Below are 15,245 nucleotides of genomic sequence, written 5' to 3' on the forward strand. Positions count from 1 at the left end.
TACTGAAGTCATTCAGAAATCTTACAACAAGTGAAAAAAAATGTTTTATTTACAAGACTTGAAAACTTAAGACTATGTCTAAGAACTAATGGTCTCACAGGAGTGATCTAACAGACTGAGCACACAGCTCCTGGAAATCAGTGCAACTACAGCCATCTACTGGTGACAGAATGCAAAAATAGAAGGCAGCCAGTACTTGCCCACTTCCATGGTTTCTAAAATGCCAAATAAGCTACATCCAACTTCTTTCTTTCTTTTTTCTTAGTTATAACGTTCAGCTACAGTAATCCCCATTTACACTGTTGTCAGAGAATCCTAAATGAGCTAAATATGCATTCCAATAAAAAGGATTTAATATATTCTGAAAATATTTTCATGAGAGATTCAAATAAATATACCCTTGAAAAAATCACAATTAATTTTCCAGTCTGACATTGAAGATTTATATGCCAAATGATTAAATTGGTTATGCAACACTTAGTCAAAAATTTATACCAACAATTCTTATAATTTCCAAAGCAAGACATTACTATGAATTCAGACTTCTCATAAAAATACAAAATGTCATTTTGATGAGAATATGCTTGTGCATATACAATGCACCTTTCTTGGAGCAAAATTAAAGTGTTAAGTGATAAAATTTTTAATTCATTCTCTTAAAGCCTATTCCTCTTGTTATCAGATTTTTCCTCTAAGAATATGCTCAAAAGCCAAAAAAAATCTAGAAACTCAGTAATGCTCTGCAATGTCAAGAACCAAACTCAGGATCCCTTTTCACAGAGGTTTGAGCCTCCTGCTTTGTAAGCAGCCAAAGTCACAGTGACTGTGAAGGAAGCAGGGCAAAGCCAGTGTCCTGGGTCTGGAGAGGAAACACTGATCTCCAAAGGAGAGAGAGAACACTGCCACACCACTGTCAAACAATCCCTAATGCTCAGGATAATACTCACAAGTTCTAAAGGAAATTTACTCCTGCTTTTCTCCTTCCAACATAGAGAAGATAAACTGCAAAATTACTTTCGTTTAAGAAACTGGCTGAAGAATACATTTTTAAAAGAGCGGGAGGGGCAGATGGAAATTAAAGGGGGGAAAGGGAATACAGAAAAGAGATGGAAGGAAAGGATTGTTTAAAAATAAAAATGAGAAAAGATTCTCACCACTTGATTTCCTTTCTGTTAGTCTGAAATGAAGTTATTATTTTTTCTTTATCAATCAAGACAGAACAGATCACTGAGCATGTACATGAGAGGTACCTCAGGTTTTGCATGCAGTGAAGGCAACTTGTGGGTAACAGCTCAAAATGAAGGCTGCAAGACACCAGTACACATTCTTTCTATTATTGAATCAAGTTTCTAAAGCCCCCTGAAAGCTTTTTGAAAGCACAGGTTGCTCTGAAGGAAATCTCAGCATGCAGGAAATTACCTGTCAAAGTTCTCATGTTAAATCCCAGCCTTTTGTTTATGCCAGAGATGCAATTTCACAGGATTGGACTGGATAAAATTTCCAGCTTCATTGGAAAGTTAGCTAAAATAATGCTTTAGGAAATGTGTTTTAGTTAATTCAGTCTGGTTTTCTCCTTTTCTTCAGTCTGCTTACTGTTGACCACATACCATCACTTAGCACACATCTAAGCATTACCTAAGAATATATTCCCTTACAATTCAACCATTTTAGATATGTGCATTAAAAATTCTTCCATGAAAGCTTACTTGATCTTCTGCATTATCCAATCATACTATAGCTATGTTGATTTTCATCCTAGAAAATTAAGTATCTTGTTAAAATTACTTATTTAGTGCTATAATATGCTGAGACTTCAACAAGATCTAACACAGAGGAAAATGTCATACCTGGATTATTGTTTACATTGTTTTTGGGTGGTCTAGGCGTTGGCTTGGGAAGGGTGGTTTCATTCAATGCTTTGCTAGCAGCAGCATGCTGGGCCTTTTTAATACTGCTTCCTTCGGCTTCCCATGTCTGTTCTCCAAGAGTCAGCTGCACTGTGAACATCTTCAAAGACAAAGAACAGGTAAACACTGGCAAGATTATCGCTGTGGATTAGAACAATCTGTATAAAAGCTTCCAGGGCAGAAGAGAAACCATGCTTTCTTTTCATTGTATTCAACTCCCAGATAACACATCTGATTCTTCCAGAGATCAGTGAGACCTTATCAGTGAGCAACATTTGTGGCCTTTCAAATCACAAAGTAAAATAGTGTAATGGTTATGTCAATTATCAAAGAACAGGATAGTAGTTAAACCAAGTAAGAATAACTTCAAACTGATCCTCTGCTCCTGGAAGACTATGTACAGGTCAGCTATGAACACATTTCTTCTTATATTTGAGTATGTTTATGTGACATTAGTCACTTGTAGAAAACAAATACTAAACATGCTACTGAGAAAAGAATCAATTTTGTAATGATTGTGAATGAATATAAATGACTACACACTTCTCAAGGCAGCAGAGAATTTGGCCCAGATAGTTTTACAGAGTGAATTAATTTCTCTCATACCCATATTTCTAAAAATAATGCCTTTTGTTAGTGCAGAGTCACAACTCAAGCATGTTCAAAAAGATAAAGTAAGAAGCAAAAGAGTTACCATCTTTTTAATGAAACTGCAGTTCTTAATGTAAAATCTATAATGAGGATAGGAACTGTAAACATCCAGAGTTCAGAAATGGACTAACTGATAAAAGCCATATATTTCAAATTCTGTGATAGAGGGCTATTTCAAGTATCCATGCTGTGCAAATTGTGCCCATAAAACTCAATATATGTTTAAGATATTAGATAGAGTCTACCTTCTATATGATACATAAATGTTCTGTTTAAATTTGAGCATCTGAGAACAAGGGGAGAAAAGCTAGGAACTCAATATATTTGCCATATAATCCCTAGATAAAGGCAGGACTTAATAGTCAGACACACAAAGTAAACTAAGATTCACCTACCTCAGAAAACAAACTAACTTACTTGAGTCAAAGAAAAAAATATCTACGTATTAGTATGAGAAGTATATAAAGCAACATTTTAATTTTGACAGCTCTCTAATTTTTTCACTTACTTCAACTTGCCAGATTCATGATCAGGTTTTTAGAGATTAATATGGTGGGCAGCCTTTAAATCTGCCTCTACATATACATTTTTTTAGCAAGTACTTGCAAACAAGCATTTGAACACAATAATGTATGTGTCTCCCAGCTCAGCCCTCTGTATATGCACACACTGCATTCAAACTGAATGCTATAAATACATACTGGTGTCTTAATTACAGCCTTGAGTTTTGGCCTACTGTAATTTTCAGAAGCACAATGCAAGTCCCTGTATCAGAGCTCCCACTGCCATGTTGTTTTTGCCACAGCAGTCACAACAATTTCCTCATGGAAGAAAAGAGAGAAATAGTCTCTTAATTTTACACTCTGTCAAACCCTACCCCCATCTGAAAGCTAAGATGGGTATTAGAGCTAAATACCCATAATTATATAAATTACCTACAAACATACATCCTTATTACTAAAAAAGTTGAAATTTGATTTCTGGATCTGAAGTTTATATATTTTATATTTTACAAGAAAGTACCAGTACAATATTTTTATAGGAGGAGGAGAATCCTGAATTTAAATGAAAATATGATTAATAATGGCTACTTGTCTACCTATAACTCTTAGTGCTTAGAGCAATAAAGAGGAACTCCAGATGACAGAGGGCTTGCTCAGGAAATTTCTGCCAGTCAGAGCACCTTCTCACTTAACACATCTGCCAAAAAACTCCTGCAAAAACCCACACATAGAAGTAGGTTTATTCCTTTATTAAAGGAATAAACCTGCCCAAATCCAAACTCTGGAGCAGACCATAGAACATTCAAGTCCTGGAATACCAGAGCTAACAGTTCTGCTATTAACTGAGAGACATTTTTCAACTGAGGAAATTTCTATTCCTTACACCCAACATAATTTACCTGATGTCCAGAGAGCAGAAATGCAAAGGCCACCACGCTTGTGCTTGTTTCCACTCTGCTGTGCTTGTAAGGTCAGTCTCTCTAAGCTCTGACAACTCTTTACTCCTCACTTCTTCTGTGTACAACCTTCTCTCCTCCTTCCCAGTTTTTGAAGTGCTACATCCCTTACCCCTTTCCCTCTTTTCTGTACCACCATCCACTTTCTTTTGCCACTGTTCCTTTTAAATTTGTGTCCTGAAATGACACTGACATGGAAGGACAGAAGACACAATCAATCTGACTTATGTACTCCAAAATGTCATTTATGCTAACAAAGACTTTCTGATTTTTCTTATGATGAAGAATCCACCTGGAGGGCAGACTCCTAGAAACCCTAAGTGCACTGTTAGGAAGAGCCACTTCTCTCCCAGCTGCACTGTTTCTAGTTTTCCACTTCACCCCAATTGTCTAAACTTATTTTCCAGAGACAACTAGGACAAAGGATATAAACATTTACTAGCATTTGTGGTCACAAAACAGACAGCTGTCTTGTGGAGCATGTCTGAAAATTGTGAAAAACACCAGGGGTCAGGAACAGAGTATGTGTAGGAGCAAAGCAATATGAGAAGCCCCTTGAATGGCAAAGAGCAACAGCAGCATTACATCCTTCAGGTCATGCTTCCCAGGACAGATTTACGTCTCTTTCACGTATTCTGTCAAGTATATCATCATATTACTAGCAAGACATGATACTAAATTGCTAAGAGAGTCATAATAAATTCTATCTCTTTCTTCGCTTTTCATAGGTCAAAACTTGCATAATCTTATTAATATCACCCTTGTTCTTCATTCATTTCCCTTTTTTTATCTCACTACACAGATCAAAATTAGACTCAATATCCTTCTGAGTCTATAGAGCACATAACTGGTTTTTTTACCACTATGAGCACAACTAAAAGAACGATGTAAATTGAACAACTGAAAAATTAAGAAATTCATTGAAAATCTGGATTTCAGAAGTGCAGGTAATGCAGACTTAAGTAATTTCACTGATATCGGTTCCTTTAAAAATAATAACAAATATGTCATAGAATCAATAAAGCTGATTAGACCTCTAGGATTAGCAAGTCCAAACTTTGACCAAATACCACCACACCACACAAACCATAGTACTAAGTGCCATGTCCAGTCATTTCTTGAAAACTTCCAGGGATGGCTATTCCATCACCTCCCTGGGCAGTCCAGTCCAATGCTTAACCACCCTCTCAGTCAAAAAATTTTTCATCATGTCCAAACTGAACCTCCCCTTGCACATTTTGAGGTTATGTTCCCTTATCCTTTTGCCAGCTGCTTGGGAGAAGGGCACCCCCTTCCACATGTGAACAATTTCTTATTCTACTAAAATTTAAAGCATAATATGAATGTCCTATAACTCAAATCTCCTTACTGCTGAGAAATGTAAACAGCCAAAACCACAACACAGTCAAAGTGATTATTTTTTCACAAAAATGGAAAAAAAAAGGTAACACAATAAACACAATAGTGATAAAGTTACAGAAAGACTAACAAATTTAAAATGCAACCTAAAACCAACCAGCCAGTGTACCCTGTGGTGCCAAACACCTCCAGGAAGAGGAAGAGCTCTTCAATTTCCATTTGCAACGAAGGATGCTAAAAGCAGCCCCACACCTGCTGACATCATTTCCACCACTGTAACACATTCAGCATAACCAGGCAGAGCTGAAGGTCAGCGATTTGCATCAGTTCTGCACTAGCTGGCAACACAGTGTGCAACACAGGAACAAGGGGCAGGGGCAGAGACAGCTCATGAGGAGCTGAAACTGTTACTAACCTACACCCTGGCCCTGCTGCCTCATGTGATTTAGCCACTCCAGAAATACTACATACAAAGCAGCTACTAATTATGCCAGTGTCTCACTCAGACTTTTCTAGGACTTTTTCCTCCTCCAGTTTGCTCTTAAGTAGGGAGGAAATTCAAAATTATATCAAAAAATTACCATGAGGATATTCCTCTGTATTCCCCATAATCTGAAAGCATCCTAATTTTTACTTATTAAGTTGGACATCCACCCAACAAGTGGCCAGAATGAGCTGTCAAATCACTAGAAACTTCTACGCCATAATCACATTAGGAGTTTTAGTATAACCCTACATTGTAAAGTTGCACAGTAATAAAGTTTGTGCCCTAGAATGCAAGACTCAAAGACAGACTATCAACTTAATGGACAAAAAATTGCATCAATAAGCACTTTAAAAAATGTCCCAAATTTGTCATCACCGGCATTACCATGAAACAAATGCAGAGGAGTTATCAGAGGCATGCTGACTGAGAAAGATTCATGCAGCCTAAAAAGCAAATGCCCCAGAAAGATTAAGGAAGGGTGGTGACACCCTGAAAAGACCTTCATGAGGTCTATATAAAGACCAGTAAATGTAAATTCAAAGATGAGAGACAAAGTAAAGTACAAAATGATCTACAGGGCTTCTGTAACAGAAATACAGGCATACTTTCCGAAAGTGTGGTCTAAAAGAGCAGCAAAATAAAGAACAGGAAGAAAGCCCTTACACTAGAAATGTAGCTGGGTTTGACAAGCACATTTGTCCAAACCATGATATTATCTGTTCAGCATGTAAGGTATGGCTCATCACCTGGAACTGTGACCTTACCTTGGCATGAGCAGGCCCTCTTTCATTCAGAAGCTTATACTGGGGTTGAATTCTATTGAAACGGGCTAACTCATTTACCAGACACATTGGAGTTTTCTCTTTGGGGTTTGCCATGTTATCTTGGAGAGGAGCTGTAAATAAAGAGTCTGTAAAGTTTTTGTGGAGAAATGTACTCTTCACAACTTCACAAAGCTTTGCAAAAGCAGCATGCTTAAAAAAGGAAATACTTTGGCTAAAACATAACTTTTGCATATATGCTAAATACAAAGTTTAAACACCATTTATATATTAATCACATGAAACTATGTAGTTCCCAATAACAATTTTGATTACATGCAGTTAAAAAAGCCCCAAAACTATTTATTTCCAAAATGTCTATATGAAAGATGACAGTACAGGAGAGCATATGCATATTCTGTATTTTCTGTGTCACCAAAGTTTACTGTCAGGAGTATACTGGTTCCTGGAGTTAACTACTCTTTCAGAATGATTTTTCCACTCTTTGAAGCAGAAATGCGTAGCATAAGAGTTATGAGACAAATACAGTAGATGAAACCCTGAGGTTCCCATCTGTTTCTGCCAGCTTCTTCCCAGAGTTTTAGACCTTTCTCACAATACCAAAGTCACTCTCAGAACACTCACATACAACACCTCCCCCTTTAAGGATTTGGTTCTGCTTTCTTTAGACTGTTTCACTTTCTGTGGGGTTTTTACAATTTATTTGTATTTATCCCTAACACACGCACACACGTTGTCATTTCTTGCTTAAGTTGTTAGGACAACACTTCTGCATTTTACACCCAGTTCAGCATGGAAACTACAGCATTTATTAGGCCACAAAGGAAACACCAAATACTGCCAAGCATTCAGAAGACATTCTGTTCTAGGGAAGAGAAATAAACTTGGAGACCTTCCTGCCCCACTAAAACTTCTCTATAAAAGATACACTGAGAATTTGACAAAATAGACATGTTTTTTCCTGAGCTTTTACATCATTGATCGAAACTTCACTCCAAATTTGAGCTCAATAAAGAAACTAAACTTTGTAAACAGCTTATTTAGCCAAAACATTCTTCTACATGGGTGTTCTCCTTTATTTTAATCCTCTTTAGGACCTAATTTTTATTTTTTTAAATTAAAAAGTCATCAAAAAGATTAATTCCAACACCAAAGAAAATATATCTGGACCAACTTACCTGGTGAGTTGATCAAAGACGTGGGATCCACAAGGCTGGCAGTAGGACTGCTACAGCTGGCAGCCGATTCTGAAATGGATCCATTCATTGAGGATGGCAGACTCAGTGTATTTGTAGCTGTAACTGGCAGGGGTAGCACCACAGGGGCCATGGTGGGTCCAGACAGGTTTGCTGTAGTCTGCATTTTAACTTGTGCCATTGCCTGTCACTGCAATAAATACATTTATTATCAGCAGAGCATTCTGCAGTTTGAATGTCCAATAACTACAGTGCTATTAGCAACATTCCTTTTTTGCTCCTGGATCTGGGTCACAAAACTGTCCACAAAAGTCATGCCTCTGCAAACACTACTTCCAAATGGATGCACAGAGAAACAGAGCTCAAAGCCAAAGAACATCCCTGGAGAAGAACCCACACACTTTGGCTCCAGGTTCTGCTTTTCAATGTTGGGGTCACCCTGCCTGAAATATAGCAGGAAGAATTACTATTCCAGAATCAAATTCTACACAATTATTCTGCAGATGAGATAAGAACTTGCCAGTATCTTTAAGAGAGGATGACTTTGCAACCAAATGCCACAGCAAACTTGTAAACTTTTGCCACTGTTTCTCCAGTAAAGTGCACCTTAAGTATCCAATAAGGCCACAAGAGAAAATCCTTAAATTTTTTGGCCAGGTACCAAAGTAGAAAAGAGGGAAAAAAAAAAAAAAAAAAAAAAAAAAAAAAAAAAAAAAAAAGAAGAAGGAAAAAATACAAACAAACAAGCCCCACCAATGATGCAAGTTCTTAAAAAAAAAATCACTGCTTACTCAGTCAACAGGTGGAGTACTTCAAAATCCTTGTATAAATTACTGGCAGAGGTATACCAGGATTTCCTAAACTAGCCTTCAACCCAATGGCTAAAGCATTTACTGGGAATATGCCAGGTACTAATTACCTCTTTTCATCTGCCCAAATTAGTTTCTTTATTGCAAATACCTGTTCTCAGGCTAGGTCTACATGCATAAACAAACCAGGGTCAGGGCACCACTCCATATTACTCACTGAGACTATGCTCCTTGGCAAAATTTGGGCTACTGGCTGAGAACTCCTGCTGCTGCAAAAACTACGCAGGAGCAGTTTAGGTGCCTGCAGGCATCCCAGGTCATCCACTCAATTGAGAGAGAAACCAGTCATTGTCAGACATCTGGGAAAAAGATTTGGGCTTCTCCTGTCCCATAAGGAGCAGGATGATATATTTTACTCAGCAGCATGGACACAGACTGTATTATTTGGGGTTCATACCACGTGAGCTGATCTGTACAGAGCAGATAGAGAGACAAACCCTGTGAGAGCCAAGAAATGGCCTGGGCAACTGGGACTTGTCCCAGCAGCAGCTCTGGTCCTGCAGGCCAAGGCAGAGCAGGGGTTCAGCTCTCATCCATCACTAAGCTCTTTGCTTCTTCTGCTGGGGTAATTCTCTCTCCCTATCAAAAAAAACACAAAACCCAAACAAACCCATTCAACACCCGAGAAACTTTCTAATGGAGGGCTTATTGAAATGAATAACCTATATAAAAAATATTGATTACCATCAGTATTTTTGCCTGTCTTTCCCCAGTCTATTAAAAATATCCAAGTATCTTTACTCAGAGGGACAGTATTGTTGGATTAAGATCCCAAATCACTCATTACACCTTGGAGTACAAGTACTTTAACACAGTTGCACTAGTATAATGAAAATAATAAATCCTATTACTGTGACTCTGTGCTTTGGAGAAGAGGTTCAGACTGGAATGCCATTTTTATTACTGAGGAAAGACAAATAACTGATTTAAGTCTCTGGAAAGGCAAAAGTAGAAAAAAAATTAAAAATTGAGAAGCAATCACCTGCTCTCTTCATAACTATCTTTGGTAATATTGACAGATTTAAAATATATATATGTAGTTAGCTGAGATATGTTCAAATGCCTCATATGTTCAAAAAAATATACTACATTCATACTGTAAAAATCCTACTGTCACTTCACAGCAAATGCCATTCAATACAGCAGTACTGTTAGAAAGGCCTAACTTAAAGACTGAGAAGGTATAGAATTGTAGAAGTCTTTAGTAGAGAACATGTCTGCTTCTGATTTTAAATGCATTAGTATAAACAGGAATTAATTGAAAAAGATTTTTAATTGTAAACATTAAAGTCAATGATGGCAGAATCGGGCCATATGTCTTAACATACATAAAATGAAACCAACATAACATGAAATATCAGCACAAGAAGTGAAGTATAAGAAACTCATAGTATTTAAAGCATTTTATCCTACAAACATGAGTATGAGAAAGGTATCACTCATATGTACTACTGAACACCTGATCTTAAATGCTGCCAGTTGTGAATTACCACTTCAGCTTCCAGTATTTTAAAAGTTTATTCTTCATGAAAGCAGAACTTGCTAATAAACAAAATACTATGTTATACAGTAGTGATGTTCCAAAGGGCAAAATTGTGGGAGGGACTCTTTCCTATTAAGGATAAAACAAGAAAAATCAGTATAAGAATAGTATTGAGGAACTGCAAAAATGAACATGATAAGGTTTAGGGGGAAAAAAGACACTAAAGTAAAGTACATAGAAAATTCAATTCTGAAATCAGAATTTATCATAACATGTTGAGTGCTGGATTGCTTTTTTTTAAAGCTGCAGAACTCCTACAAGAAACTGTAACTATTTTGCAAATTAACCTGTGTAAGCAAAGATGCCAAGGCAGTAATATAATTGCAGACATGAACTCTTAAGCAGATGAGATATGGAGATAATAAATTTGCAATTAGTTCTAAAAATACACTAGTAGAGAGAGATAACAGAAAGAATACAGTTGATACAGTGATGGCATGTCATTCTCACACCACCAGGCAGCCAATCTTCAATGTCATGACAAAAGATGTGAAAAACTCTACGTTCCACCTTTTCTTTACATTTTTAACATATATACACCAGTGTTGTACTGCTTTATAAACTGTGAAACAAAAAACATTTTGGGGCCTTCCAGCCACAAGCGCACACATAATAAAATACACAGCTACCTAAAATATAGGACTTAGGGGAGAGAGATTTCACTAAGCTGGTCAGAGATGAAACGCAGTTATATAATCAAAATATTTTTACATCTTCTATGCAGATTATTTTTGAAAAATCTGACATATACAAAAGTGATGGTTCATTAGGATTAAGATTACAAGAATTAAGATTACAATTAGAAAAGTCCCCACACCCCATTTCAGGTGGCTACCCAACTCATATCTAGGAAATTCCTACACCCAAGTGTCTCCAAAGAGGTTTCCCTTCAAGCTCGGCAGTGGTTACAGACACCTGCACCTCTCAGAGAAAGCTGGACTGCACAGCTCTGCCTCCCAGCTTTGTGCCTTTACCCAGCTGCCACGTCAAGACACAACAGAAATGATGTTCCCAAATGTTTGAATCACACACATCTATCCAGTCAAAGGCTGCATGTCAGAGCACTGCTGTTTTTGTAAGGCTGCACTGCAGGGCTTGTGGATGACATAACTGCAATGGTTTCTCCTCATAGTCTCACCCATACAGATGCAGTAGAAATGCTATAGCAAATACATAAAGGGATGCAAATATATTAGAATTGCATTTTACTTCACTTCCCTTTTTGAGCACTTACTACACAGGTTTCATAAAACACTTGGTACTGACTTTCATATTAAACTATGTACAAGCTGTGAATTTTCCTGACAAACTAAAAATGACCAAACCAAAACAAACTCATACCAAAACAACAAAACAAAACTCCTCACATTTTAAAGTGAAAATACTGTTGTAAAATAGGCCGTTCACTTTTTAATATATGAGGAAACACAATGCTGTTGTGAGTTGACCATGTCTGTACACCAGGTGACCACAAAAGCTGCTCTGTGGCGCACCACCTCAGCTGGACAGGGGAGGGAAAATATAATGAAAGATTTGTGGGTCTAGACAAGTGCATGAAACGATCACTCACCAATTACTGTCACATGCAGAACAAACTCAGCTTGGGGAGATTGACAATAAATTTATTTAATCAAATCACAGTAGGAAAAGAAGAAATAAAAACTAAATCTTAAGAACACTTTCCTCCCACCCGTTCTTTCTTCTCAGGCTTAACTTCACTCCTGAGTTCTCCATGACGAGAAGGATGGCGAATGGGGATTACAGTCAGTTCATCACATGTTATCTCTGCCACTCCATCTTCCTAAGACAAGATTCCTCATATTCTTCCCCTGCTCCAGCGTGGGGTCCCTCCCACAGGTCACAGTCCTCCACAGATTTTTTCAACATGAGTCCTTCACACAAGCTGCAGTTCTTTGTGAACTGTTCCAGCGTGGATCCCTTCCAAAGGGTGGCATCCTTCAGGGACAGAATGCTGCAGCAGGGGCCTCCCACAGGGTCACAAGTCATGCCAGTAAATCTGCTCCAGCGTGAACTCCTCTCTCTCTCCATGGGGCCACAGGTCCTGTGGGTCTCCCCCACGGGCTGCGGGTGGATCTCTACTCCACCATGGACCTCCATGGGCTGCAGGGACACAGGGCTGCCGTGTTTCACCATGGGCAGCACTACAGGCTGCAGAAGAGTCTCTGCTCTGGCACCTGGAGCATCTCCTCCCCTTCCTTCTGCACTGAACTTGGTGTCTGCAGAGCTGTTTCTCTCACATATTCTTACTCCTCCTCTCCTCTCCTCTCCTCTCCTCTCCTCTCCTCTCCTCTCCTCTCCTCTCCTCTCCTCTCCTCTCCTCTCCTCTCCTCTCCTCTCCTCTCCTCTCCTCTCCTCTCCTCTCCTCTCCTCTCCTCTCCTCTCCTCTCCTCTCCTCTCCTCTCCTCTCCTCTCCTCTCCTCTCCTCTCCTCTCCTCTCCTCTCCTCTCCTCTCCTCTCCTCTCCTCTCCTCTCCTCTCCTCTCCTCTCCTCTCCTCTCCTCTCCTCTCCTCTCCTCTGTTGTGCAGGAACTTTTCCTGTTTCTAAATCTGTTATCCCAGAGACACTACCAACAACACTGACCGGCTCAGCCTTGGCTGGCAGCAGATCCATCCCAGAGCCAGCTGGCAGTAGCTCCATCAGACACAAATGAATCTTCTGGCAACTTCTCATGGAAGCCACCCCTGTAGCCCCTGTTACCAAAACCTGGCCATGCAAAGCCACTGCAAATATTTAGTTACATTTACAGATGCAGAATACTTTTAAAATTTGTGATTATACTTGTATCATGCTAAAAGCACCATGCAGCATAAATAATTAGTTAACACTTCTTCTGATTATTGTTACCTTTTGTATTTTTCTGGAATCACTTTATAACCTTAGATCTTGTGACATAAAATATGAACTGAATGCTCTGGTGAAATGATTCTTGGACTATGTCATAATAATTGAATAAATAAAGACAGATCAAGTAGATAAAATATCACAAAAGGCAGAAAGCATGGACAATGAGTTTTCAAACCAAACAGACTTGTACAATGTGGGAAAATTGAAAAAGCAATATTAGAAAGAGAAGTCATGGGCACAATAAACAGATAGAGAAACTAATGGCCTGAACAGTCAAAACAGAAGGTTGGACTTCATCTGTGCAGAAAGTGAAAATGCACATATGCAGAGTCACCACACTTTCACAAGCCAGAGTACCAAATTTAATCTGTGCACAAGAATGTAATGGTGGCACATACTACTTACTTGTTAAGGATTTTACAAATGGAACAACTGCAGGCCAGCCACTGCTGAGCAAGAAAAATTACTTGACATATCTTGTATTTTACATAACCAACAGTTCTGCTTATACTTTCTGGTCAGCGTCCATTTTTCACAAGAATATTATATTAATGATCCCAGATCCTTTTCCACAGAACTGCTACCCAGCAAGTTCTAGGCTGTGCTCTCTTTGTGGAGCTGTTTCCTAGCTAATGAGATTTTTTCTTGTCTTCTTTGAATTTTCTTATTAAAAAACCCAACAAAACAGAAAAAAAAAAAAAAAGACAATATTTTTTTTTCAATATCACATTAAATTTTAATTCTAATTCCAAAATGTTTGCAAATCTTCTCTAAGCCTGTTTTATAGCATCTCCAGTTTAATACCTGCACAGTTTCTTTCACATCATTAATGAAAACATTGAAAGGTATAGAAACAGCAATCCAATAGTCTGGGGGCAGTGTCTAAGCCAGCAGCAAGCATCTCAAGAGTTTTTTTCAAACCAACCCCATTTTGGTTAGAAGCTTGTTAATGTGATTCTTCTGTGAAAGTCCCAACTCACAGAACTCTAAGAGTTAACAGCTTCCTAACTAAGAAGGGTTTGGTTTTAGCCTTAGCTTTAAAATTCCATTAAATACTCTGTTCTTCTTCTATTCTTCTGATATTAATTCAGTTACACAAAAGCATACAAAACTGCCTAAAGGTTTAATACATTTCCGGTGTGCCATTTCTCACATTTATGGCAAATATTTATACATTTGTGGACATTATTATTAAAAGTCCCAAAGAAGTTCTAAGCCTTATGCAATTTTTTTTTACCGTGTGATATCTAGCAGCTTATTTGGGGTTGACAAAAACCACACAGCTCTGGATTACCTTCAGAGCAGCCTAATTAGAACTTTTGTCTTTTAATATCAAGTAAAGAGATGGCCACACAGTAGCAGTTTAGCAAGAGTATGACTTCAGGCAACAATCAGCAGATGATTATCCAGACTTATTTGCAATATTTATTTTATTTATACATTTTAAATAGCAAAATATAAAATGCTAGGCATGAAATTTCACAGGATTTCTCTGTTTTTAAATATATATATTTTTTCTATATTACTGCTGGTCCCCCCCCGTTTGTTCTTCCCATTTGCTCCTCCATCAATTTCGTAGCGTTTTGCCTTATGAGGAGTGGTTTGCCAACAGTCAAATTGATCTAATGCCTTGCTGGCATAGCAAGGGACAATCCCATGTCCTCTCTTCCCTGCAGCAAAAAGCCAACACTTTCTGTGTCCATCTCACTGAGCCAGTTTTTGTGGCAGGTAAGGAGAAAGACCAGAGGAGCATCTGGTCTGTACAAGGAGGGACACAAACTCCTGACCTGGAGTGGGTGCAAGGAATTAGCCCTTTCAACTCCTGCTAATCAGCTTAGCTTTGCTGTCAAGCCATACACTGAAGTTCATCTCCTTCACACTGTTCCTCACAAAGCCCCTGGTCTCATCCCTGATGATTACATCTTCAGAAACCCGTGGCCTGGTTTCTTTTCCTTTACTGTGCCTTACACTAGAGAACCTTAGTTTCAATGAATATATGAACACAGCTACCACCTAATTAACAGCTACATAATACATGGCAGCAAGTGAAGCGATGCCTTAAAAGCATTTTACTTTGCAGAAGTATAAGATGGGTGTGGGAGAAATCACTAACTCTTTTATTTTCAT

General features: G+C 38.3%; 1 protein-coding gene across 2 annotated transcripts in view; it reads right to left on the reverse strand.

Moving 5' to 3' along the window:
- STAU2 (staufen double-stranded RNA binding protein 2) overlaps positions 1–15,245 on the reverse strand; it is a 168,754-nt gene that overhangs the window by 141,105 nt on the left and 12,404 nt on the right. For both annotated transcript variants that reach the window (XM_058044438.1, XM_058044359.1), the window contains exons 2-4: positions 7,824–8,031; positions 6,628–6,758; positions 1,848–2,007 (exon numbers count right to left, since the gene is read on the reverse strand). In XM_058044438.1, the coding sequence (XP_057900421.1) occupies positions 1,848–2,007; positions 6,628–6,758; positions 7,824–8,022 (490 nt within the window). In that variant the 5' untranslated portion in view covers positions 8,023–8,031. The remainder of the gene's footprint in view (positions 1–1,847; positions 2,008–6,627; positions 6,759–7,823; positions 8,032–15,245) is intronic.

The sequence above is a fragment of the Melospiza georgiana genome, chromosome 1 (genome assembly GCF_028018845.1).
Source record: "Melospiza georgiana isolate bMelGeo1 chromosome 1, bMelGeo1.pri, whole genome shotgun sequence".
Lineage (NCBI taxonomy): Eukaryota > Metazoa > Chordata > Aves > Passeriformes > Passerellidae > Melospiza > Melospiza georgiana.